This window comes from Bombina bombina, chromosome 1 (genome assembly GCF_027579735.1).
Source record: "Bombina bombina isolate aBomBom1 chromosome 1, aBomBom1.pri, whole genome shotgun sequence".
Lineage (NCBI taxonomy): Eukaryota > Metazoa > Chordata > Amphibia > Anura > Bombinatoridae > Bombina > Bombina bombina.
In genome coordinates, this window is record NC_069499.1 from 1,558,574,945 (window position 1) to 1,558,601,013 (window position 26,069).

Sequence of the window (26,069 nt, forward strand, 5' to 3'; positions counted from 1 at the left end):
TGGAATTCTTTGGATTAGGACAACAAAAGAAATCAACAATCTCACGATTGATATTAGCAGCAGAAACCACCTTAGGCAAAAGGTCAAACATTTATCAAAACTGCCTTATCCTGGATAAAAAAAAACAAGATAAGGATGAAAATCAGAAGAAATAGTCAAAGGAAACAAAGCCTTCCAGGACAAAAACTACATATCCAAAAGATAGGTTAAAAAATTAGGAACCTGCAAAAACTCTGAAAAAAACAAATAAAATTCCATAGAGGAGAGAAATTGGTTAATCACAGGCTTAATCATGATTAAGGCATGAATACAATTCTGAATATTCAGCAATCTTCTTGTGAAAGACGACAGTAAGAGTAGATATCTGACCCTTAAAATAACTAGCAAATAAACCCTTAGCCAAACCATATTGAAGAAATTGAAGAATTCTAGGAATTCTAAAAGGAGTACCAACTGAACCCATGTTCCACACACCAGGGAGTAAAAACCCTCCAAACTTTGTGATAAATCTTCCTTGACACAGGTTTACAGGCCTGAACCAAAATGACAGAATCAGAAAAACCTCTCTGTCTAAAAACTAAGCTTTCAATCTCCAAGCCATCAACTTTAGAGATTTTAAATCCTCATGAAAAAAAAGGATCTTGAGATAAAGAGCATGAAGCAGAGAAAGAAGCCTTGAAGAACAAATGTACATCTGCACCAGATCTGGAAATCAAGTCATGTGAGACCAAGCTGGAACAATCAGGATTACTGATTATATCTCTTGCTTAATACTGGCCAATACCCTTGGTAACAGAACAAGTGGCAGAAAAAGTAAGCCACTAAAAACAACCAGCTACTAGAGCATTCACAAACTCTGCCCGAGGATCCCTGGACCTCACAAAATATCAAGGGGGGTATTGTTTAAATGATAAGCCATCAGATCCACTTCCAAAAGAGTCTATAGGTCTACAATCTGACTGTAGACTTCCAGATGAAGAAACCATTCCCCTGGGTGAAGGGATTGATAAATAAGAAAGTCTGCTTCCAAATTGCACACAACTGGAATTTGAACTACAGAAAATATACAGTAATTACTTTCTGCCCAAGTCAGAATTTGGGGAACCTCCCTCATCGCCAGGGAACTGCAAGTTTCCCCTTGATAATTGATGAAAGCCACTGCTGTGACATTGTCTAACTGGAAACGCAGATAAGTCTCTCTTTTCCCAGAAAGGCCAAAACTGAAGGGCCCAGAAAATTGCAGAACATTTATAGGCAACTCCGCCTCCAGAAGTAACCAAACTCTCTGTGACCCCCAGACTGCACCCCAACCTGAGAGAATTGCAGCTGTCAAGATCACATTTCAATATGGATGGACAAAAGATGTCCCCAGGACAATGCATTGAGTGGACCAATTATTATTAACGTTGGTAGTGGGGAGTAGACTTACTGCAGTCTTCAGCATACTTATGCAGTTCACATGGTGGCAGTCTAAGCAAGAGCTTAAGTCTTGAAAAAGGAGCTTAGCTAACTCCATGTTACAGTAGAAGGCAGGGGCTGTATATGGTGAATAATGTAGTGCTTTGAAGCAGTTGGAAGAATTCTGCTTAACCCGGGTTACCGGGGAGGGGTATTGAGATCTTCGGGCTAGGCCGCTATCTGAGCTCTCAGCAGACCAGGGCAGAACCTATAAGTCATTGATGCACCAGGTATTTGCAGATCATACACTTCGGAGATCAGGTGGGACATATCTATCTGCTTCCATTATGAATGTGTTCTCGACTGAAGTTTGCATGAAAGCGTTCTGTTGAGTACGAAGAGTAGGTCCGCAATAACTGCTCGGTGCTGTAGTTGATCAGGCCCGCTTCATAAGAGAGTGTAGCGGTGGAGCTCCCGCTCATCAATACTGCTCAAATGTGCAATCCCTGAGATCCCTATAATTTGTGAATAAAGTTGTAGTAGGTAATATAGTAGAGATCTCAGTGGAATATAAGTAAATTATGGCTATAAGAGGGAGCTCATGGAAAATGCGTCTGTTCTCTCTAGAGGCTAGCTCCGCCCACCATACAGTTTGGACTTTTTAATGATTGTTTAATGATGTCAACAACAGCATCAGAAATAAAAGCAAGAGCTGTCTTTAAGAGTTGTAATTGATTAGTTAACTCTTCACCAGCAAATTACTCAGAGAGTTGCTCAAATAAACCCTCACACCAAAGAGTAGAGACTGCTACAAAAGGCGTCTCTATGAAAATACTCTAATTTCCTATTCATGGGGCCTCTAAAAGTGGTACTATCCTCAAAAGGGATAGTAGACTAGTATGTTTAGCCAAAAAAGAAATAGCCCCAACCACCTAAGGAATAGTTTCTAAAAGCTCTAAATTAGAAGCAGGCAAATGAAACATCCTTTAAATGTTTGAGTAGGATAAAAAAGGGATACCAGGCTTAGACCACTCTTTAGAAATCATACTTTAGGACACTTAACAGAATCAATGTTTAAAAATGAAATCCAGCTGTTTAACAGACTTATCCTTAGAAAACCGGAACTCTTAAAGTGCATAACACTTCTCTTAAAAGAGGATGTAGGTGTTCAAGCTTAAACAAAAAAAAAAAGGAATATTCAGAATCTTGATCATAATCGGACTCTTGATTATCTGAAAACACTTCACCCTCAGGAGAAAAAAAGAAGATCCAGGGCCTTACTTAAAGGGACAGTCTACTCCAAAAATGTTATTGTTTAAAAAGAAAGATAATAACTATTTCCCATTCCCCAGTTTTGCACAGCCAACATGGTTATATTAATATACATTTTACCTCTGTGAATATCTTGTATCTAAGCTTCTTCTGCATTTTAGCCAATTAGTGCAGTGTCATCCACAACTCCACGGGAGAGAGCACAATGTTATCTATATGGCCCACATGAATTAGCAGTCTATTGTTGTTAAAAGCTAGGGAATGGGTTGTGAAGGCCGACACGCAAACAACAGACGCGCACAAATAATCCAATAAGCATGTGTTAACAAATACTTAAAGGAATAGGCTAGTCAAAATTAAACTTTCATGATTCAGATAGAGCATGCAATTTTAAGTAACTTTCTAATTTACTCCTATTATCAAATTTTCTTTGTTCTCTTGGTATCTTTATTTTAAAAAGAAAGAATGTAAGCATAGAAGCCAGCCCATTTTTGGTTCAGACCTGGGTAGCACTTTCTGTAGCCACCAATCAGAGCGCACTACCCAGGTACTGAACCAAAAATGGGCCGGCTCCCAAGCTTACATTCAAATAAAGATACTAAGAGAACGAAGAAAAATTGGTAATAGGAGTAAATTACAAAGTTGCTTTAAATTGCTGCTCTATCTGAATGATGAAAGATTACATTTGACTGGACTATCCCTTTAATGCACCTCAAGGCCTACTATATGGTGAAATAAGGTACTTATGCCCAAGCCTAAAATGCCTGACATAATGTTCCCCAGGCTATGATATACATAAGATAGTACATACCAATAACCTACAGGCTAAGCATGTGCCAATGACAACCCCCACACTTACCTGATAGGCACCCATACTACTGGACTTACCATAAGCAGCAGAAACTGCTTTCAGTAGATAGCCCATCCAGCAGAGGATCTAAATGTATAAAGTATATGTTTGAACCAACAGGAGGAGGCTTTGGACCGGTCCCTGCGACACCTGTGGCTAACTCTCATAAGGTGTTCTTTTGCCACTACCCATACACTAAAGACATCGCTCTGTCCAGACAGTAGCTGTCTGAGGGGAAACAGGGCCTCAAATCAGTCTGAGCACCCTTCTCACAAGCACCTACCTTCTTCACCTTGCTCCTGAGAAGGCAAAGACAAGACTTGTTTCCAGTGAGGAGTTTTAAGCGCTCTGAGTTTTGGGACCTTTACCTCCTCCTAGTGACCAGGAGAATAATTCCCAGGAGTAATAGATCATGGACTCTAATCACCTTTAAGAAAGAAAGCACCTTCCTGACTTTTCAAGGCTAACCCTACTAAACATCTTTCACTAATTGGCTCTAACAGATAACAACTGCAAAACAAAGTACTTTTTACTAACTTTATGACCATGACTTGGCTTGTTGTCTGCAGACTAAAGCAGAGATTTGCTCTTCCAAATAAGGCAAATGGTGGGCAGAGTGTGGTTGTTGCAAATTAATTCCAGTTGTTTTAAAAATGTTAAGACTTGGCTGATATGTTATTTTAGAGCAACACAACAAAAATGTCTTTATTACAGGGTATTTACTGTCCCTTTAAAGGCTACAGTGATGGTTACAGAAATCCTCTTACCTGAATACATAATCATGCTGGTCGATTTCACTACCTTTACGCGACCCATTGAGGATGCCCCCATTCCCCACCACAGCACAGCTCACGCACCCCTGAGGGCGCTGCCAGTCAAACATGCCTTGGTTTGCAGAGTCATTTAGCGCCTTCAGGGTAGAGGCAATATCTTGATGAAGAAAGAACACACATGGTATCATATAAATACTGGCTCACTGTGGTTAATGGCACTTTTTGCATAGAAATACTGGCACTTTAAGTTTAAGTTTAAAAAAGCAAAACTAACACATTTAATGCACCCAACAACATATTACACAACAGGACAGAAACAGTTAAATCATATGCCCTCTTCTCTTATTATTATATTGGCTCCATGGTTAACACTCTGAGGGGCAAGGGCAGGGCATAGGATCAGGGTGTGGAATGGGTGGGGGAGGGCAGCGTGAAAATAAGGAACCTCATTGTTATAGAGATTTGTGCATACATGTATCTATGTGTGTGTGTGTGCGCGCATGTGTATATTTGTGCATGTATATATACAGTATATATATCAATCACCCAGCCAACCTCTGCCTCTCTCATAGAACATACCCGCTGCTGTGGAAAAGTGCCGACTGTCCCTTCTCCCTGGAGTCCTTTCAGTCGTTGGAGAGAAGACAGGGTGGCTGGGCTCACTCCAACATGCCTTTGCGGATCTGGGCCAACTGCCCAGCATCCCTTGAGAATACAGGTGGAGATTGTAGTCCCATCCACTTGTACTGGATAGGAATCTCCCATAGCTTGCAGAGAGAGGCCACCATCTCTCTGTCCCAATTTCAGCTCCTCCGCTGGGATTGCTGCATGCTCCTCCGGTCCCTCTGCCAGCGTGAGACTGTCATTCCTGTTTTCTGGGGTGCCAGTTAGGGGTGGTCAGAGGCCAACAACACACTGTCCTGTTGCCTGCTCTTCTGTTGGGTAATCCGCATCCGACACCTCAGAGGAAAAGTCAATTAGATCCATAATCTCTGGGTCCAGCTGGGGAGATAAAAGGGTGACTATGGTCCCCATGCCAGGGGTTTGGGGATCTGGGCCGACTGTCCCGTATCCCTGCACTCCACGTGGGGAGACCACTGTCTCATCCACACCTCCCAGACCAACATCTGTTGATATGAAGTCCACTAGATCCGCTGCCTCTGAAGTAAGTAAAGGACCACTTTCCAGCAGTTCTAGGTAATCCACCTCAAGGTACCATTCCTGATAGATAAGCCATGTCAGGTCAGGCTCTAAGGCAAGTGCTTCCGATGGCTATAACAGCTCCTGCCTCTTGCTTTGAATGTCCCAGAATCGATATCCCTCGGGACTGCCAAAGTCAACTTTCTCCTCAAATGCTTCACATAATAATCCGGGGCCACCAAAGTTAACACCTTCCGGGGAATAGTGCGTTCCTGCCCTTGAATGCCACCTGTCTGCAAACCAATAGAACGCTATGTACCGATTCTCGAGCTCGACCTCTCTTTGCACCAGACACTTCAGTCTGGCTATCCCCTCACCTGTGGGTTGTCCTCTCAGTAAGCAGAGCCGCAAGTTCACCTGGTCCCCGAAGCGCTGTTCTGGGGAGGGCAGGACTTTGCCTCTGCAGCCATACCAATTCTCCATGGCATCTTACTAGCCGATTCAGGGCTCTCCATTCCAGGAACATCTCCTCTGGAACTGGCCCTCCCAAAACAGCAAGGGCGACATTGACCTGCCGCTCGAAGTCCCATATCGGAACTTCCCATTTAGAGGTATCTGATCCCAGCATCTCAGCTGTCCAAATATTCCAATACCTGGTGATCTGCTTCACCACCTCGGCGTTCGTTACCAGGACTACTGCTTCAGATGGGTTGGCTCCGTAGATTGACAACCTTCTCCGCACTCTGCATCATCTATAATCGTCTTTCTGCGATCCTTCACTGGCTGCCATTGGCGTATCTTTGTAGTGCTGCTTAGGTACTGATAGCTAGGCAGCACATCCCTCCAACCCAGCTTGTCCTGTGCAGAAACAGGTTCGTCAAGGTGGGTCAGCACTTGCTGCATTCGCCATAGGAGCTCCGCTTCCATAGCTGCGGGTGACAGTGCCGCTCCTCCTCTGTCAGCAGGACAAGAAATCAATCCCACCTCTGCCACCAAATGTGACGGACCACCTGGTACCCCGAATGAGTACCTCCGTCAGAACATTTCCCTTGTTCTAGACATCCCTTTATCCAGAGCAATAGCTCCTGGTATCTCCCTTTGACCGCAGTCTAAAGTTATGGAGGGGAACAGAACTGAGGCAATACTCAGTGGTCTGAACACAAAATGAACACTTTATTTAAAAGCAGCACACAAATTTATACACCCTGGCATTCCAGAGTCACAGAGCTTCAGGTTACAGAGTGCATTGGTTAAACAGTAAAGCAAACATATGAACAATACATCAAACCTCTAACAATTGCCTATTCACAGGTAAAACAGATTAACATATCAAGTTAATTAACTGGGGAGGAAAGTTTACTCAGACAATCTTATTTTGGGCAGTCTAGTTAAAATAATCACACAGGAACACAATCAGTATACCCAGACAGACTCCTGAGACACATTCAGATTTGAAACATAAATAAAATACAAAAACAGCTCTTAATTATTAAGTCCTTTATGCCCACTTGGTTTATAGAGTCACAATTGCTCCCACAAGGGGCACTCACACCCTGTACCCATCCTGTATTTAAGGATACAGGGTGACATGGACATAAGACATAGTTATGAAAGTACTTGGGGTCTCCAGCATATACAATTCCACATTTCCATGCAGTCTCTGGGTATCCTTAAGCCCATGTACCTCCTGCCCAAAGAATGTTCCATAACAGGCCCTCAGATCTTGGTGACACGTCACAGTATATATACAGTATGTGTGTGTGTGTATATATGTATCTATGCAAGTGTGTGTGTGTATGTATGCATGCAAATGAGGTTTACAATGACTCACTTTTTTATGTCAGTCTGCTTTAAGGCAGACTCCTTTTAGGCCATAGCATCACTGTATACAGAGATTTTAAGCTTAGCTAAGGTTTGTTAAAGGGCTACACAATGAGTTATTCTCTCTAAATTTTGTGCTTCGTTGTATTTTGCCAGGAAACCAACTTCACCCAGCAGTGATTTATCCCACGCAGCGTTGCAAATACCATGTAGCATCTGTCCTAGGATGGCCTGAATCACTGTACTAACCCTAGCTAACATTAAAATGTGTGTATTCAGCAATGATATGGCATAAAGGGAGTCTGCCTATAAGCAGACTGAAGTAAAAAGGGGATTCATTGCGTACCTCATTTGCATGTCTTACCCAGAATCCTTTGCTGCATTGAAAACCAAGAGGGAGATGCAAGCCCTCTGTCTAGATTTGTTAATGGGCTACACAATGCCAATACTCACGTGGTTAGAATTCTTTGTATAGTGGATTGCATGTATTGGTGCAGACTATATATGGCCTCTCTTGTCTGTGGGCTATATAGAAATGACACATTCTATCACTGTATGTATCTATATAGCTCAGTGCATACACCATCTCTGGCTATACAACTGCTCAGTTTATGCGCCATCATTGGATATACAACTGCTCCAAGCATACACCATCTCTGGCTATACGACTGCTCCGAGCATGCGCCATCTCTGGATATACGACTGCTCAGAGCATGCGCCATCTCTGGCTATACGACTGCTCAGTGCATGCGCCATCTCTGGCTATACGACTGCTCAGTGCATGCGCCATCTCTGGCTATACGACTGCTCAGTGCATGCGCCATCTCTGGCTATACGACTGCTCAGTGCATGCACCATCTCTTACTATACGACTGCTTAGTGCATGCACCATCTCTTACTATACGACTGCTTAGTGCATGCACCATCTCTGGCTTTACAACTGCTCAGTGCATGCGCCATCTCTGGCTAAACGACTGCTCAGTGCATGCGCCATCTCTGGCTATACGACTGCTTAGTGCATGCACCATCTCTGGCTTTACAACTGCTCAGTGCATGCACCATCTCTGGCTATACGACTGCTCAGTGCATGCACCATCTCTGGCTATACGACTGCTTAGTGCATGCACCATCTCTGGCTTTACAACTGCTCAGTGCATGCGCCATCTCTGGCTAAACGACTGCTCAGTGCATGCACCATCTCTGGCTAAACGACTGCTCAGTGCATGCACCATCTCTGGCTAAACGACTGCTTAGTGCATGCACCATCTCTGGCTTTACAACTGCTCAGTGCATGCGCCATCTCTGGCTAAACGACTGCTCAGTGCATGCACCATCTCTGGCTACACGACTGCTCAGTACATGCATCATCTCTGGCTATACAATTGCTCAGTGCATGCGCCATCTCTGGCTATACGACTGCTCAGTACATTCGCCATCTCTGGCTATACAATTGCTCAGTGCATGCGCCATCTCTGGCTATACGACTTCTCAGTGCATTCGCCATCTCTGGCTATACGACTGCTCAGTGCATGCGCCATCTCTGGCTAAACGACTGCTCAGTGCATGCGCCATCTCTGGCTATACGACTGCTCAGTGCATGCGCCATCTCTGGCTATACAACTGCTCAGTGCATTCGCCATCTCTGGCAATACGACTGCTCAGTACATGCATCATCACTGGTTATAGAGCTGCTCAGTGCATGTGCTATCAATGGCTATACAGCTTCTCAGTACATGTGAAATTACTGGCTTTACAGCTGCAGAGTGTATGCACCAACACTGGCTATACAATGGCTCAGTGCATGCACCATCTCTGATTATACAATTGCTCAGTGCATGCGCCATCTATGGCTATACGACTGCTTAGTGCATGCATCATTACTGGCTATACAACTGCTCATTGCGTGCGTCATACCTGGCTATACGACTGCTCAGTGCATGCATCATCACTGGTTTTAGAACTGCTCAGTGCATGCGTCATCCCTGGCTATATGACTGGTCAGTGCTTGCGCCTACAATGGCGAATACCATGTAACATCTGTCCTAGGATGGTCTGACTCACTGTACTAACCCTAGCTAACCTTAAAATCTGTGTATACAGCGATGATATGGCATAAAGGGAGTCTGCCTATAAGCAGACTGAAGTAAAAAGGGGATTCATTGTGTACCTCATTTGCATGTCTTACCCAGAATCCTTTGCTGCATTGAAAACCATGAGGGAGATGCAAGCCCTCTGTCTAGATTTGTTAATGGGCTACACAATGCCAATACTCACGTGGTTAGAATTCTTTGCTTAGAGCATGCGCCATCTCTGGCTATACAACTGCTCAGTGCATGCACCATCTCTGGCTATACAACGGCTAAGTGCATGTGCCATCTCTGGCTATACAACTGCTCAGTGCATGCGCTATCGCTGGCTATACAACTGCTCAGTGCATGCGCCATCGCTGGCTATACAGCTGCTCAGTGCATGCGCCATCTCTGGCTATACAACTGCTCAGTGCATGCACTATCGCTGGCTATACAACTGCTCAGTGCATGCGCCATCACTGGCTATACAACGGCTCAGTGCATGCGCCATCGCTGGCTATACAGCTGCTCAGTGCATGCGCCATCTCTGGCTATACAACTGCTCAGTGCATGCACTATCGCTGGCTATACAACTGCTCAGTGCATGCACTATCGCTGGCTATACAACTGCTCAGTGCATGCGCTATCGCTGGCTATACTGCATATAGCATCACTATTGGCAGAAAAGCAGCAGTACACTATGGTCCTACCTTGCTTAGGCAAATCTTTCCAGCCATATGGCACAGGTTTCTTGGAGAGATTGCCCCATGAATTCTCAGTCATGTGAGTGTCCCACATCAGTAGGGGCACCTCAAAATCAAACATCTTTCCAAGTACTGAATCATCCTTTACCCGCAGCTGGAGGGCTGTGGAGCAGGATGTGCTGGAGAGAACCTGGTGAGACAAACAAAGGAAGATTATGAGATGGATACTTTGCTGCAAAGCAAGGGAATGCAGCAGGTATGTGTAAGTAGGTTTGTAAACCACATAAATAATATACTGAACTAAGTATGTTTTAATATGTTGCAAAATACAGATACCAAAGATATTAACCAGATACATACTGAGGCAAAGGTCATAAGCGCTGCGCATTGTTTTCTTATATTATAAGTGGAGGTTCTGGCCGGGAGGGCTGCTATGCAACCACTGATTACTGCTGCACTACCAAATGTGTCATCTGCAATTCATTATCATGGTAGTGACAGAATGTGAAGTCGCCATCCATAGCTCCTGCACCCTTGACGTTTAGGAGAGAGGAGCAAAAGCAAAAGAAACTTAAACTTTAATGATTTGGAGTTGTACCATCTAAAAAAGTTTCCATTTTACGTCTATTAACACATTTACCTTTTCCTAAGCCCTTGAAGGCTGCCCCTTATCTGAATGCATTTTAACAGTTTTTTCACTGCTAGAGGGTGTTAATCCACATGTGCCATATAGTTAACATTGTGCTCATGCACATGGAGTTACCTAGGAGTCAGCACTGATTGGCTAAAATGCAAGTCTGACAAAAGAACTGAAATAAGGGGGCAGATTGCAGAGGCTTAGATACAAGGTAATAACAGAGGTAAAACATATATTAATATAACAGTGTTGGTTATGCAAACCTGGGGAATGGGTAATAAAGGGATTATCTATCTTTTTAAACAATAACAATTCTGGAGTAGACTGTCCCTTTAAACTTTAATGATTTGGAGTTGTACCATCTCAAAAAAAAGTTTCCATTTTACTTCAATTATAACATTTACCTTTTTCTCTTGGTCTCCTTTGTTGAAAGTCAGCACCTTCCCATTTTGACTTTCATGTACCTTTAATAAAAATGTTCAGTTATTTACCTAGCTATATACCTGCTTTAGAGAGTTAGAGAACTGTGACTGTATTTATTTGTCGGCATTAATATTTGTCTGTTTTTGCACCTCCCCTGTTTATCTTGCAGTTATCCATGGAAACAAGGGATTTGGGTGATGAACAGATGAGAATATACAAAAGTGGATACGTTTTAACATTGTTGCACTGAAAATATGGCTACAGAGTTTGTCAGGGTGATAGATGTCAGAGCTCCTAAGCATCTCACGTACTGTGGTATTTTTTTATGCAAGTGCTTCAGTTTTCAAAGTCAAACCAGGAAAGCATAGAACAGTGATGGCGAAACCTTTTGGCGCCCAAACTGCAACACGAAAGCAACTTATTTATCTCAAAGTGCCAATACTGCAATTAAAGGGATATGAAACTCAAAAATATTATTTTGTGATTCAGACAGAACGTACCATTTCAGAAACAGTTTCCTATTTACCTCTATTATCAAATTTGCTTTGTTCCTAGGATTTTCTGTGTTAAAGAGATACCTAGGTAGGCATCTGGAGCACTACATGGCAGGATATAGTGCTGCCATCTAATGGTCTTGCAAATGGATAACATTCTTGAAAAACAGCTGCCATATAGTGGTCCAGACAGGTGCACGCTCCTGAGCTTACATCCCTGCCCTGCTTTTAAACAAAAGATACCAAGATAACAAAGAATATTTGATAATAGAATTAAATTAGAAAGTTGTTTAAAATCTCATGCTCTAGATCTATCACTCTAAACCTGAATTTTTTATTTCGTTTTTTAGAAAAACACTTCATACAACTGTCTGACATAATAAACTGATTTTGGCTCTAAAGAAAAACACAGTAAAAAGGTCAATGATACAAGCCGGATCAGACAGGTTTTATGCCTGGCAGGAATCCCGCCAGGAATATACGTAGGGTCTTATTAACTCTTGGGCATTACTATAATAAAATCCATAAATCAGATAAGCATTTTAAAACCGATCTAGCATTAGTTACGATAGACGCTGAAAAAGCGCTTGATTCCATTATATGGGATCATATACCGACAACCCTTTCACAGTTTGGATTTTTTGGTAATTTGGTAAACATAATTAATTTAATATATAAGGCGCCTAGATCTCAACTTTTAGTTAATGGAGAAATCTCACCAGACTGTTTTTGCAGAAGCACAGTACATTACCTACTATGACATAGAGACAGATTTAATTGCACCCTTCAGTTTAAAAGCTGCCTTACACCACAAATATGCCAAACTACCCTTCAATATTAAACACTCGCTGACATTCTCTAACATAATTTTAGCCTGGCAAAAAAATTGTACGATAACGGGGGCAGATTTTCAAAAATCTCGAAACTTACCAATTATTGGCACCTCAGATTTCTCTCTAGCCGGCATATATAACAAAGTTTTTAGAGAATGGCGTGATAGAGGACTAATCTATTTCTCACAATTGATTAAAGAGGACAATAGTGCAATCCAAACTTATCAAGTAATTTCGTATAAATATCATCTCCCTCCTAAAAACTTTTATGCTCATCTCCAAGTAAAAAGTTTTCTTGCATCAATATCCTATCCCAAAGGCTATGATTGGAATCTCCAGGAGATAGAGATAGGAATCAATATTTATATAGCAGGTATAAGATTGGTGGCATATTGGTACGAAGCATTGTATTCCAAGTTGGGTCTTTAACATATAAACAAAATAACAGAGAGCTTCCAGAGATACTTTCCAAATATAAAGAAAGGCGATATTAGGAAAAGCATAAATCTATGTGAGTCAGCCACAACAATAACTGGCTGGAGGGAATCACACTCGAAATGATTAAACAACTATTATCTGACCCGAGATAGGATTAATAAGTGGGTCCGCAATGAGCCTAAATGTAGATGTTTTAAATGTAACCCTGAAAAGGCAGACATAGTACATTGTTTATGGGCATGCCCTAAAATTAGACAGTTTTGGGGTAAAGTAAACTTCTGGCTTAATAAATTCCTGCAATCTAAAATTGTGCTCACTCCAAAATATATATTTTTTATGCATCATGACCACAGACAGCTTGGTGATCAACAGTTAACGCATATGGCTATTTTGGCAGCTCGCAATATAATATTAAAGAAATGGAAACTACCTAAAGTTCCAACTATCGTTGAGTTTGCAGATTCTATGAAATTACAAATGATGGTAGAATTACAGGATAATAAACTTCTAGCTGAGAGACATCGCAGGAAGTTTTTCGCTAAATGGCTAAAATTTATACAATCTTGGCCATTAGCAACTCAAAGACAATTTATTACACCCTTAAGAACTCTATACCATTTATGAAACTGATCCTGGAAGGAACTTTTACTACGACATGGGTTAATTATTGATTTTTGGTTTGGAGATTTATTTTTCTTTATTGTGTACATATTATATTGAGCTGCGTCTTGCAACCAATTGAATCTCATTTTGTATCAAGATGATTAAGCTATAAAGTTGGTTTTAAAAAAAAAAAAGGTCAATGATACAAGCAGTTTTTATTGTAAAAAGCTTGACCATCAACTCTAATATCTAAATACAAACTTCATTATAGTAAAAACAAATGTAGGGTCTATTTTGTTATTGTATGTATAGCTCATGGTAGCACCTTAGTCAAACATTCCAACACTTTCATATGTAAGAATATTCCTCCATTAACGACTCAATAATCCAATTATAGTAATCACCAACCCAAACTAGACCACTTTTAAATCAATTCTGAGTAAATATCCCCAATGCTTAAGACTCTCACTGCCAGACAGCTACAGTGGCTCATGCTAATATATTGGGAATACTAGTCCAATATACAGAATAGCAGCTAAAAAAAGGGAGAGGGAGAAGAATAGTATAATAATTATATGAGAATCTCATTAAAGGGACATTGAACCCAAATTTTCTAATTTACTCCTATTATCAATTTTTCTTCGTTCACTTGCTATCTTTATTTGAAAAAGGAGGCATCTAAGCTTCTTTTTTGGTTCAGCACTGGACAGCACTTTTTTATTGGTGGATGAATTTATCCACCAATCAGCAAGAATAACCAAGGTTATTCACCAAAAATGGGCCAGCATCTAAACTTTCATTATTGCATTTCAAATAAAGATACCAAGATAATGAAGAAAATTTGCTAATAGGAGTAAATTAGAAAGTTGCTTAAAATTGCATGCTCTATCTGAATCACAGAAGAAAAAAATTGGGTTCAGTGTCCCTTTAACATGATTCAGTGTTGATAAAAGGGGATTCCTACAAACAGTAATGCACGTAAATAACCAAAAAATAATGCTGAGAGTCTCTGTGATCAATTTAAAGTTAATAGTTGATGTAGATGGTAAATGCGATACATAAAAAAAATAGAACGCGCACATGACATCTACATGCTTTTCTGTTACTTGTACTATAAAAATAGACAACCGACTTTCCAATTTCCTGCTCCTAACAAAGTGTTTTTAATTTGCATTTTACTTCCCGCCTTCCCTTGTGCCTGCAGTTACGTCCGGCGGAAGCGGTCAGTCATAAGCTGGATGACTGATGCAGACTTTTCTACAGCCACGAGCAGGTATGCAACAGAATGCACAATGTGGTAAACGTTTGGCTTGCAAGCCAACAGGCCTCTGCGTGCCAGTGGTTCACCATCGCTGGCCTAGAATATGCCCTAGTCCTACCCCGACTCATCAGCCAAATCCCAATGTCCAAAAATACCCACAGAGTATGTGACTCTTTCCACTCAGTCTCTACTAAGCCCACAGGACACCCAAAAGTCAACTTCACACATCCTAATCCTTCCAGTCCTGGAAGTCATCTTGGAAATTTTGGGAGATAAACTATATTGATTTGGATTGGCATAGTGATCTAATCCAGGAGGTATCATATGAATTCCCTGCACAACGTTTCTCAGACAGAGGGCTCCATGTACTAAGCAGCATAAACTGCACTGGAGCACTTGTGCGACAAGTGTGCACATGCGAGTCTGCATCCCGCAGTGTAAGAACCAGTGGTAATTAGAGGTGACAAAGAGAAATCCCCCGAACTCGCTCTGGGTGATTGACAAACCCTTCTGTCACGCCAGAGATGGGGAGGGTATTGCGCACTCATCAGAGTGTGTATTGATACATACGGGCCAGCAGATGACCAGATACGCTGCCCATATGCAGTGAAGGCGAGCAGACAACTTCTAAAGAAGCTTATCCGCATTCTGGTTAATACATGGGGCCCATAGAATCTGGGACTGAGAAGCTAAAGGCTAAGTCAGGGAGATCAGTGGCTGTGGTTAAGGGGTGGTACAGGGTAGAGTCAAGATGTTTGGTTTAGGGTGTAGCTGAGTGTGATGTGGAAAGGGTTGGGTGTTGGTAGGAAGTCATCTAATTTTATTTTGTTTGGAGATCTTTTGCTTACCTTTAGCTCAGAGCTTGCACTGATACCCTGTCTCCTTCCTTCATCCTTCTGCCTCTTTACTTCATCCTGACTCTTTTCTTCATTCTGACTCTTTACTTCATCCTGACTCTTTTCTTCATTCTGCCTCTTTACTTCACCCTGACTCTTTTCTTCATTCTGCCTCTTTACTTCATCCTGACTCTTTTCTTCATTCTGCCTCTTTACTTCACCCTGACTCTTTTCTTCATTCTGCCTCTTTACTTCATCCTGCCTCTTTACTTCATCTTGACTCTTTTCTTCATTCTGCCTCTTTACTTCATCCTGCCTCTTTTCTTCATTCTGCCTCTTTACTTCATCCTGCCTCTTTTCTTCATTCTGCCTCTTTACTTCATCTTGACTCTTTTCTTCATTCTGCCTCTTTACTTCATCTTGACTCTTTTCTTCATTCTGCCTCTTTACTTCATCTTGACTCTTTTCTTCATTCTGCTTGCTTACTTCATCTTGACTCTTTTCTTCATTCTTTCTCACTTTTTCATCCTTTTCCCTTACGTCATCATTATTCAACTCTTGACTTCTGCAATAAAGATAGAAGTCAAGAATACAGCTGCATATTATTTCATGCGATTCATTCAAAGCAAAAATTAGCCAACATGAAGATGCATTTTTTAAAGTTAAATTATTTGTTTAAAGGGCCAGTCAACGTTAAATCTAACAACACATGCAAAAAAATAAAATAAAATAAAAAAACATTATTTATGTAAGAACTTACCTGATAAATTAATTTCTTTCATATTGGTAAGAGTCCATGAGCGAGTGACGTATGGAATATACAATCCTACCAGGAGGGGCAAAGTTTCCCAAACCTCAAAATGCCTATAAATACACCCCTCACCACACCCACAATTCAGTTTAATAAATAGCCAAAGTAGCGGGGTGAGGAGTAAAAAGCATCAAAAAAGGAACATGTTTTGTCATAATAGAAAAGAAAAAGCTTAAAACATAAGCAGAGGAATCAAACTGAAACAGCTGCCTGAAGAACTTTTCTACCAAAAACTGCTTCCGAAGAGGCAAATACATCAAAACAGTAGAATTTAGTAAATGTATGCAAAGAAGACCAAGTTGCTGATCAACTGAAGCTTCATTCTTAAAAGCCCACAAAGTAGAGACTGATCTAGTAGAATGAGCTGTGATTCTCTGAGGCGGGGCCTGACCTGACTCCAAATAAGCCTGATGAATCAAAAGCTTTAATCAAGGGGGGAACTTCCGGGCAGCGGCCGTGACTGGTCGCATAGCTGTGTCCTGCTGCAGTTTTTTTCTAATAAATGCAGAGATTCATCTTGGAATAGATCGATCCACCTATCTACCTGACTTATATTTTATACACTGCATCTATTTCCCCTAGTGTTTCCACAATTACTGCTGGCATCGGCGCCTGGAGCCGTTACAAGACCTCGGCCTTCATCATACCCCCCGGCAGGGTGCCTGTGGCCCTGTCGTTAGGCGGCACTTACAGTGCTATAATTTACAGCAGCATCCTGAGATTCTACACTTCTGTCTACATTTTACTCTTTTGTGAGAGCTTAATATGGAGGTCGCTAAGGCTATTATTGAAGATATATACAGCCTGCTTGAAGGGTATTTAAAGACATATGAGGCAACATTTTATAAAGAGCCCACGGGTGGTAGTGCGAGTGCTTACACACAGCCTAAATCAACAGTCCTAACCTTACACTATATGAAGGGTGATGGTGCCCTGGGGGTCCAGAGCCCGCCGCTGACCAATGTCGGACTCTTAAAAGACCCTGAAGCTGGCTTCAAAAAGTCGGAGACACGCTGCAAAGGAAAGACGGCTGTTATTGCCGAGAATATCATCAGGCGTCAAACGAGCCTAACAGATGCAACAAAACACTTACCTATGAGCAGTTCCTACTGTACATTAACACAAGAAGTGTGGACTCTTGGACTTAAGGACACCCTTGCTGGAGTTCCTGGAAGCACTTCCTTGCAGCTACTAACCACAGCAAGACCCGACCTTATACAGCATGACGGCTTCTTTATTGCAGCTCCATTCATTGTCCGGTTGCAGGTGGTGAAAAGGCCAATAAAATGGAGTCTAATCGGATCATCTTGGGGAGGTTTGGTTTGTTTTATCCTAGCTGACTATTACAACCGAAGGACGAGATCCGGAATTGGATGACCTGTTTTTTATTTGCTAACCGATATCAGATTCTTGGTTTGCTGATATCGCCATGTGGGGTTCATCGTTCTGAAGCAAATTTTAGTGCTGTGCTTCTGTATTATAACTTTGGTGTTTCTTTCTCTAGTATAACTTTAAAGTCAGTTTTCAGCAATACTCTTAGAGCGAGCTGGGACCACTGGAGAAGCTGAGGCATGTTAGTCCCTACGCTGATGTCCTGTCTGTTTTTTCTAAATTTTAGTGTTATTATTATCTATTTGTTGAATCCTCATGGTAGGACTTACAGTTTTAGACATAACAGTTATAAAGATAGATATGTTTCCTACAACAAACTTATATTTTATCAATAAGCTAATAAGCATTACATGAGGCACAGATGCATTTTATCTAGGTTGAGGTGCCGTAATTCTCACTGATGTTTGATCTAATAAAGTTAAAAGTTTATTTATTAAGGTAATCCATAGTACACAATATTGTGTTTTGAGGACTAGTATCAATATTCTGCCTGCGGCCGGGGCAGAGATCTTGGTTCCCATTGTAAATGGACAGCACCATACTGTTAAGTTATCTCATTGTTTAGCTTTATTCCACTAACTATGATTAGCTCTCCTAACCCCTCAAAAGACAGCCTTATGTCACCACGATTCTCTAATATATTGTATTTTATTATATTTACATATCTATGTCCTATTGATTTTAAACCAGTCCAATGTCACATATGCTACTCTTTATAGGTTCAGGGCGTCAAGATTAGTCAAGTGTAATCCTAGTATTGAGATTGAATGTTTGAATCCCAGCAGCTATCTAATGTCCGATTCCTGGGCTATAAATATAATTACTAGTTGTTCTATAGTTTATGAGCAGTTTAGGAAGAGAGAGATTTGACCATACTGTATGGTAACCAAGTTTTTATCTTATACAGGTCTCCAGTTTTTATTTGAGAGTCTGTATTTGTTCATGCTAGATATAACCAGAGCTCGTCCCCACTTTACACAGGATGAAAGCGGTTGGCCTAATTATCAACTTAATTAACCGTACTTTAGAAAATTATTCTTCACACCGTGCTTTGAGATAAAATTGAAATCCAGTGCGATTCATACAATTGCCTCTTTTAAGCAGTATATGGCAAATTATCTAAGGGCTTTAGCAGTGTAATTCTATGAAGCCTAGGTTTTTCTAAGGTAAGCTTACCCTACTGATGTGTAGTCTCTCAACACCCATTCTCACAACTATCTATTTAAATATTCTGCTATAAAATTAGTTCTTGTTATAAATATTGTGTTAAAAAGCAAAACAAAAAAAAAGGGGTTCTTTACTTGGGGTCCATGAGTGGCCCTTTCACATTCATGTTTACCTACCTTACAGTATATCTACTGCATCTCTGTGGTCCAAGAGTGGCCGCTCAAATCACATGGTGGGTACACTGTTTGAACAGCATCTACTGTTTGTACTGAGAGTGTAATTTGTCATTTAAATATATTATGTATTTAATGGATATGTTTGTAGCTTACCCTGTAACAATTTTTTTATCTTATAATATGTATTGACAACCACTAACTGTTTGTTTTGCAAAGAACCTCAATAAAAAAAAAAAAAAAAAAAAAAAAAAAAAAGCTTTAATCAAGATGCCAAGGAAATGGCAGAAGCTTTCTGACCTTTCCTAGAACCAGAAAAGACAACATATAGACTAGAAGTCTTCCTGAAATCTTTAATAGCTTCAACATAATATTTTAAAGCTCTTACAACATCCAGAGAATGTAAGGATCTCTCCAAAGAATTCTTAGGACTAGGACACAAAGAGGGAACAACAATTTCCCTATTAATGTTATTAGAATTCACAACCTTAGGTAGAAATTTAAATGAAGTCCGCAAAACTGCCTTATCCTGATGGAAAATCAGAAAAGGAGACTCACAAGAAAGAGCAGATAATTCAGAAACTCTTCTAGCAGAAGAGATGGCCAAAAGGAACAACACTTTCCAAGAAAGTAGTTTAATATCCAAAGAATGCATAGGCTCAAACGGAGGAGCCTGTAAGGCCTTCAAAACCAAATTAAGACTCCAAGGAGGATAGATTGATTTAATGACAGGCTTGATACGGACCAAAGCCTGTACAAAACAGTGAATATCAGGAAGTTTAGCAATCTTTCTGTGAAATAAAACAGAAAGAGCAGAGATATGTCCCTTCAAGGAACTTGCAGACAGACCTTATTCCAAACCATCCTGAAGAAACTGTAAAAATCTAGGAATTCTAAAAGAATGCCAGGAGAATTTATGAGAACACCATGAAATATAAGTCTTCCAAACTCGATAATAAATCTTCCTAGAAACAGATTTACGAGCCTGTAACATAGTATCAATTACTGAGTCAGAGAAACCTCTATGACTAAGCACTAAGCGTTCAATTTCCATATCTTCAAATTTAATGATTTGAGATCCTGATGGAAAAACGGCCCTTGAGACAGACATACCAGAACCTGTGAGGCCATGCTGGTGCTACCAGAAACAAAAACAAATGTTCCATGATGATCTTGGAAATCACTCTTGGAAGAAGAACTAGAAGCGGGAAGATATAAGCAGGTTGGTAAAACCAAGGAACTGCTAACACATCCACCAACTCCGCCTGAGGATCCCTGGACCTGGACAGGTACCTGGGAAGTTTCTTGTTTAGATGTGAAGCCATCAGATCTATTTCTGGAAGACCCCACATCTGAACAATCTGAAAAAACACATCTGGATGGAGCGACCACTCCCCGGATGTAAAGTCTGACGGCTGAGATAATTCGCTTCCCAATTGTCTACACCTGGGATATGTACCCCAGAAATTAGACAAGAGCTGGATTCCGCCAAAGAAAGTATCTGAGATACTTCTTTCATAGCTAGGGAACTGTGAGTCCCACCCGGATGATTGACATATGCCACAGTTGTGGTTTTGTCTGTCTGAAAACAAATGAACGGTTCTCTCTTCAACAGAGGCCAAACTTGAAGAGCCCTGAAAATAGCACGGAGTTCTAAAATATTGATTGGTAACCTGGCCTCTTGAGATTTCCAAACCCCTTGTGCTGTCAGATCCCCAGACAGCACCCCAACCTGAAAGACTTGCATCTGTTGTGATTACAGTCCAGGTTGGACAAACAAAAGAGGCCCCTTGAACTATACGATGGTGATCTAACCACCAAGTCAGAGAGAGTCGAACACGGATTTAAGGATATCAATTGTGATATATTTGTATAATCCCTGCACCATTGATTCAGCATACGAAGCTGGAAAGGTCTCATATGAAAACGAGCAAAGGGGATCACGTCCGATGCTGCAGTCATGAGACCTAAAACTTCCATGCACATAGCTACTGAAGGGAATGATTGAGACTGAAGGTTCAGACAAGCTGATACCAATTTTATTTGTCTCTTGTCTGTTTGAGACAGAGTCATGGACACTGAATCTATCTGGAAACCTAAAAAGGTGACCCTTGTCTGAGGAATCAAGGAACTTTTTGGTAAATTGATCCTCCAACCATGTCTTTGAAGAAACAACACTAGTTGATTTGTGTGAGATTCGGCAGAATATAAAGACTGAACTAGTACCAAGATATTGTCCAAATAAGGAAACCCCGCAATACCCTGTTCTCTGATTACATAGAGTAGGGCACCGAGAACCTTTAAAAAAAATTCTTGCAGCTGTCGCTAGGCCAAATGGAAGAGCGACAAATTGGTAATGCTTGTCTAGAAAAGAGAATCTCAGAAACCGATAGTGGTCTGGATGAATCGGAATATGAAAATATGCATCCTGTAAGTCTATCATGGACATATAATGCCCTTGCTGAACAAAAGACAGAATAGTCCTTATAGTCACCATTTTGAAAGTTGGCACTCTTACAAAATGATGCAAACTTTTCAGATCCAGAACTGGCCTGAATGAATTTTCTTTCTTTGGGACAATGAATAGATTTGAATAAAACCCCAGGCACTGTTCCTGAAACGAAACTGGTATAATTACCCCTGAAAGCTCTAGATCTGAAACACACTTCATAAAAGCCTGAGCCTTCACTGGATTTGCTGGGACGTGTGAGAGAAAAAATCTTCTCACAGGAGGTCTTACTTTGAATCCTATTCGATACCCCTTGAGAGACAATACTCTGAATCCATTGATTTTGGACAGAATCTGCCCAAATGTTTTGGAAAAATTTTAATCTGCCCCCCACCAGCTGAGCTGGAATGAGGGCCACACCTTCATGCAGACTTGGGGGCTGGCTTTGGTTTCTTAAACGGCTTGGATTTATTCCAACTTGAAGAAGGTTTCCAATTGGAACCAGATTCTTTGGGGGAAGGATTGGCTTTCTGTTCCTTATTCTGTTGAAAAGAACAAAATCGATTAGAAGCTTTAGATTTACCATTAGATCTTTTATCCTGAGGCAAAAAACTCCCTACCCCCCAGTGACAGTTGAAATAATCGAATCCAACTGAGAACCAAATAAATTGTTACCTTGGAAAGAAAGAGATAGTAATCTAGACTTAGATACCATGTCAGCATTCCAATATTTGAGCCACAAAGCTCTTCTAGCTAAAATAGCTAAAGACATAGATCTAGCATCAATTTTGATGATATCAAAAATGGCATCACAGATAAAATGATTAGCATGTTGAAGCAAGCGAACAATGCTAGACAAATCAGGATCTGTTTCCTGTTGCGCTAAGCTTTCCAACCAAATAGTTGATGCAGCTGCAACATCAGCCATAGAAATGGCAGACCTGAGAAGATAGCCAGAATATAAATAAGCTTTCCTTAGATAAGATTAAAGTTTCCTATCTAAAGGGTTCTTCAAGGAAGTACTATCTTCCATGGGAAAGTAGTACGTTTGGCAAGAGTAGAAATAGCCTCATCAACTTTGGGGATTTTTTCCCAAAACTCCAATCTAACTTTTGGCAAAGGATACAACTTTTTAAACCTAGAAGAAGGAATAAAATAAGTACCAGACCTATTCCATTCCTTTGAAATCATATCAGAAATAGTATCAGGAACTGGAAAAACCTCTGGAGTAACCACAGGAGGTTTATAAACAGAATTTAAACGTTTACTAGTTTTAGTATCAAGAGGACTAGTTTCCTCAATATCCAAAGTAATCAACACCTCTTTTAACAAGGAACGAATATCCTCCATCTTAAAGAGATAAGTAGATTTATCAGTGTCAATATCTGAGGTAGGATCTTCTGAATCAGATAGATCCTCATCAGAGGAGGATAATTCAGTATATTGTCGGTCATTTGAAATTTCATCAACTTTATGAGAAGTTTTAAAAGACCTTTTACATTTATTAGAAGGCGGAATAGCAGACAAAGCCTTCTGAATCGCATCAGCAATAAAATCTTTTATATTCACAGGGATATCATGTACATTAGATGTTGAAGGAACAACAGACATTGTACTAATACTGATGGATACATTCTCTGCATGTAAAAGCTTATCATGACAACTATTACATACCACAGCTGGAGATAGAATCTCCACTAACTTACAACAGATACACTTAGCTTTGGTAGAACTGTTATCAGGCAGCATGGATCTTGCAAATGTAAGAGAAAAAAAACAACATATAAAGCAAAATGATCAATTTCCTTATTTGGCAGTTTTAGGAATGGGAACAAAATGCAAACAGCATAGCGCTCTGAGCATAAAAAAAGGCAAGAGGCATATAGGAGGTGGGTTTTAAATAATTAAATTATTTCGCGCCAAGTAGGACGCACACCGCAAAATGAAATTTTTTGGCGCTAACAACATCTGGAAATGAAGCAACTCGCATCATGGCAGATGCAACCTTGTGCAAGGAAACCTGGCGTCAAATAAGACGCTGGAAATGATGAATTTGCGACACCGAACGTACCTTTGTGCCAATTTTGCCTGCGAAAATTAATGAAAAAACAGTCAATTTGAAAAAAAAGACTATACCCCAGGTAATTAAAAATAACTTCCTAAATATGTTTTCCCAATTTTGAAACTGATAGTATGCAAAAGGAAATATACATAAACCTGACTCATGGCAAATATAAGTACAATACATATATTTAGAACTTTATATTAATACATACATAAAGTGCCAAACCATAGCTGAGAGTGTCTTTAAGAAATAAAAACATACTTACCGAAAGACACGCATCCACATACAGCAGAAAACCTGTACTGAAACAGCAACATTAGAGGTAATGGAATATGAGAGTATATCGTCTATCTGAAAAAGGTGGTAGGAGATTAATCTCTACGATCGATAACAGAGAAGCTTTGAAAAGATTTCCTGTGAGGAAAACCATAAAATCAATAGGCGATACTCTCTTCACATCCCTCTGACATGCACTGTACTCTGAGAGGAATTGGGTTTCAAAATGCTGAGAAGCGCATATCACAGAAAAAAATCAAGGACAAACTTACTTCACCACCTCCATAGGGAGGCAAAGTTTGTACAACTGAATTGTGGGTGTGGTGAGGGGGGTATTTATAGGCATTTTGAGGTTTGGGAAACTTTGCCCCTCCTGGTAGGATTGTATATCCCATACGTCACTAGCTCATGGACTCTTACCAGTTACATGAAAGAAAATGCATTGTAAAGTTTTAACTCCCCAAACCCGTACTTGCCTTCATTTCCAGCCTCTTGTTGTTTCTTCAACAGTTGGTCATGGACGCTGTCTAATCACAGCACAATCGGTAGCGCACTCCTGCTCTGGGTAAAGTAGTCGACCGCTTTACTCAGCGCGGGAGCGCACTGCATGTAGTTTAACGGTGCAACCTGGTGCACTGCCCATGACGCACTGTTAAAGAAACCAGAAGAGGCTGGTGAAGAAGGTAAGAACGGGTTTAGGGGTTAAATCTTTAAAATCCTTTACCTCAATTTGTTTCTTTCATGATTCAGGTAGAGCAGCAATTTTAAGCAACTTTCTAATTTACTTCTAGCAATAATTATTCGTTCTCTTTGTATCTTTATTTGAAAAACAGGAGTGTAAAGCTTAGGAGCTGGCCTATTATAGGTTCAGCACCCTGGATAGCGCTTGCTTAATCATGGCTACATTTAGCAACCAATAAGCAAGCGTAACCCAGGTTCTGAACCCAAAAATGGGCCGTCTCCTAAACTTTACATTCCTGCTTTTAAAATAAAGATACCAAGTGAACAAAGACAAATTGATAATAGTAATAAATTAGAAAGTTGCTTAAAATTGCTGCTCTATCTGAACTATGAAAGAAAGAAAAATGGGTTTAGTGTCCCTTTAAGTGTAAAGTTAGTGTCTTAAACAAGCAATTTGCACCACAAAGTTTTTCTCTGCTGAGGCCAATATGAAACAGTTATAAATAGGTCACTAGAATGCCTAGGGTCTGTACTTTCGCTTTTATCAGGAATTGGAAAACTCACAATTTTCTTACTTAAATGATCCGAAAGGGGGACAATAAAAACATGAAATTATATTGCTGTTATTTATAATTAAACATTTTATATTGCAATCTCAAAATGTTAAATGTTAATTTAAAGGGACAGAGTACTGTAAAATTGGTTTCCCTTTAATGTGTTTACAATGTCTTGTTATGCCAGATGAAGAGTTTAAAATGTATGGTAAACCACTCTTAGGTATATTTTTGTATATGAAATAGCTATCAATTCTAACTGAAATCACAACCCAATTAAATGGGCTGAGCTTGCAAGAAGAGCAGACCTTAGCTTTACTTTCTATGTTTACACAAAAACCTCCTTATCTTATCTCTCTATACACAGTGAGACCAACACAATAGACCCAATGATCTAAGGGTCTCTGAGCTGACAGCCACATATGGGACAGGAGGGAGCCAAGCAGGAGGCCACATGGGCCAGCAGTGCGGCCAGGTGCAACACAGGGAGGAGCTCGACATACACAAGCATCTTAAAAAGGACACTGAACCCAAATTTTTTCTTTTGTGATTCAGATAGAGAAGCAATTTTAAGCAACTTTCTAATTTACTCCTATTATCAATTTTTATTTATTCTCTTGCTATCTTTATTTGAAAAAGAAGGCATCTAAGCTAAGGAACCAGACAATTTTTGGTTTAGAACTCAGCACTTGTTTATTGGTGGGTGAATTTATCCACCAATCGGCAAGAACAACCCAGGTTGTTCACCAAAAATGGGCCGGCATCTAAACTTACATTTTTGCTTTTCAAATAAAGATACGAAGAGGATAAAGAAAATTTGATAATAGGAGTATTAAGTAAGTAAGTTAAGGACAGTAGCAGCACCTTTGTTAGGGGTTGGATCAGCTGCTGCACTGCCTACACTGCCTGCCCTCCCAAGCCTGTTAGACAGTAAGGACCAGGTTGGGTT

At 40.5% G+C, this 26,069-nt stretch overlaps 1 protein-coding gene across 2 annotated transcripts in view; it reads right to left on the minus strand.

Moving 5' to 3' along the window:
* The window catches only part of ST6GALNAC2 (ST6 N-acetylgalactosaminide alpha-2,6-sialyltransferase 2), a 172,875-nt gene that overhangs the window by 35,735 nt on the left and 111,071 nt on the right, over positions 1–26,069 (minus strand). Inside the window, exons 3-6 of one of the 2 annotated variants that reach the window (XM_053709492.1) lie at positions 15,565–16,117; positions 11,069–11,128; positions 10,034–10,217; positions 4,288–4,450 (exon numbers count right to left, since the gene is read on the minus strand). In XM_053709492.1, coding sequence (XP_053565467.1) covers positions 4,288–4,450; positions 10,034–10,217; positions 11,069–11,128; positions 15,565–16,117 — 960 coding nt within the window. The remainder of the gene's footprint in view (positions 1–4,287; positions 4,451–10,033; positions 10,218–11,068; positions 11,129–15,564; positions 16,118–26,069) is intronic. The other variant, XM_053709498.1, reaches the window with a different exon arrangement.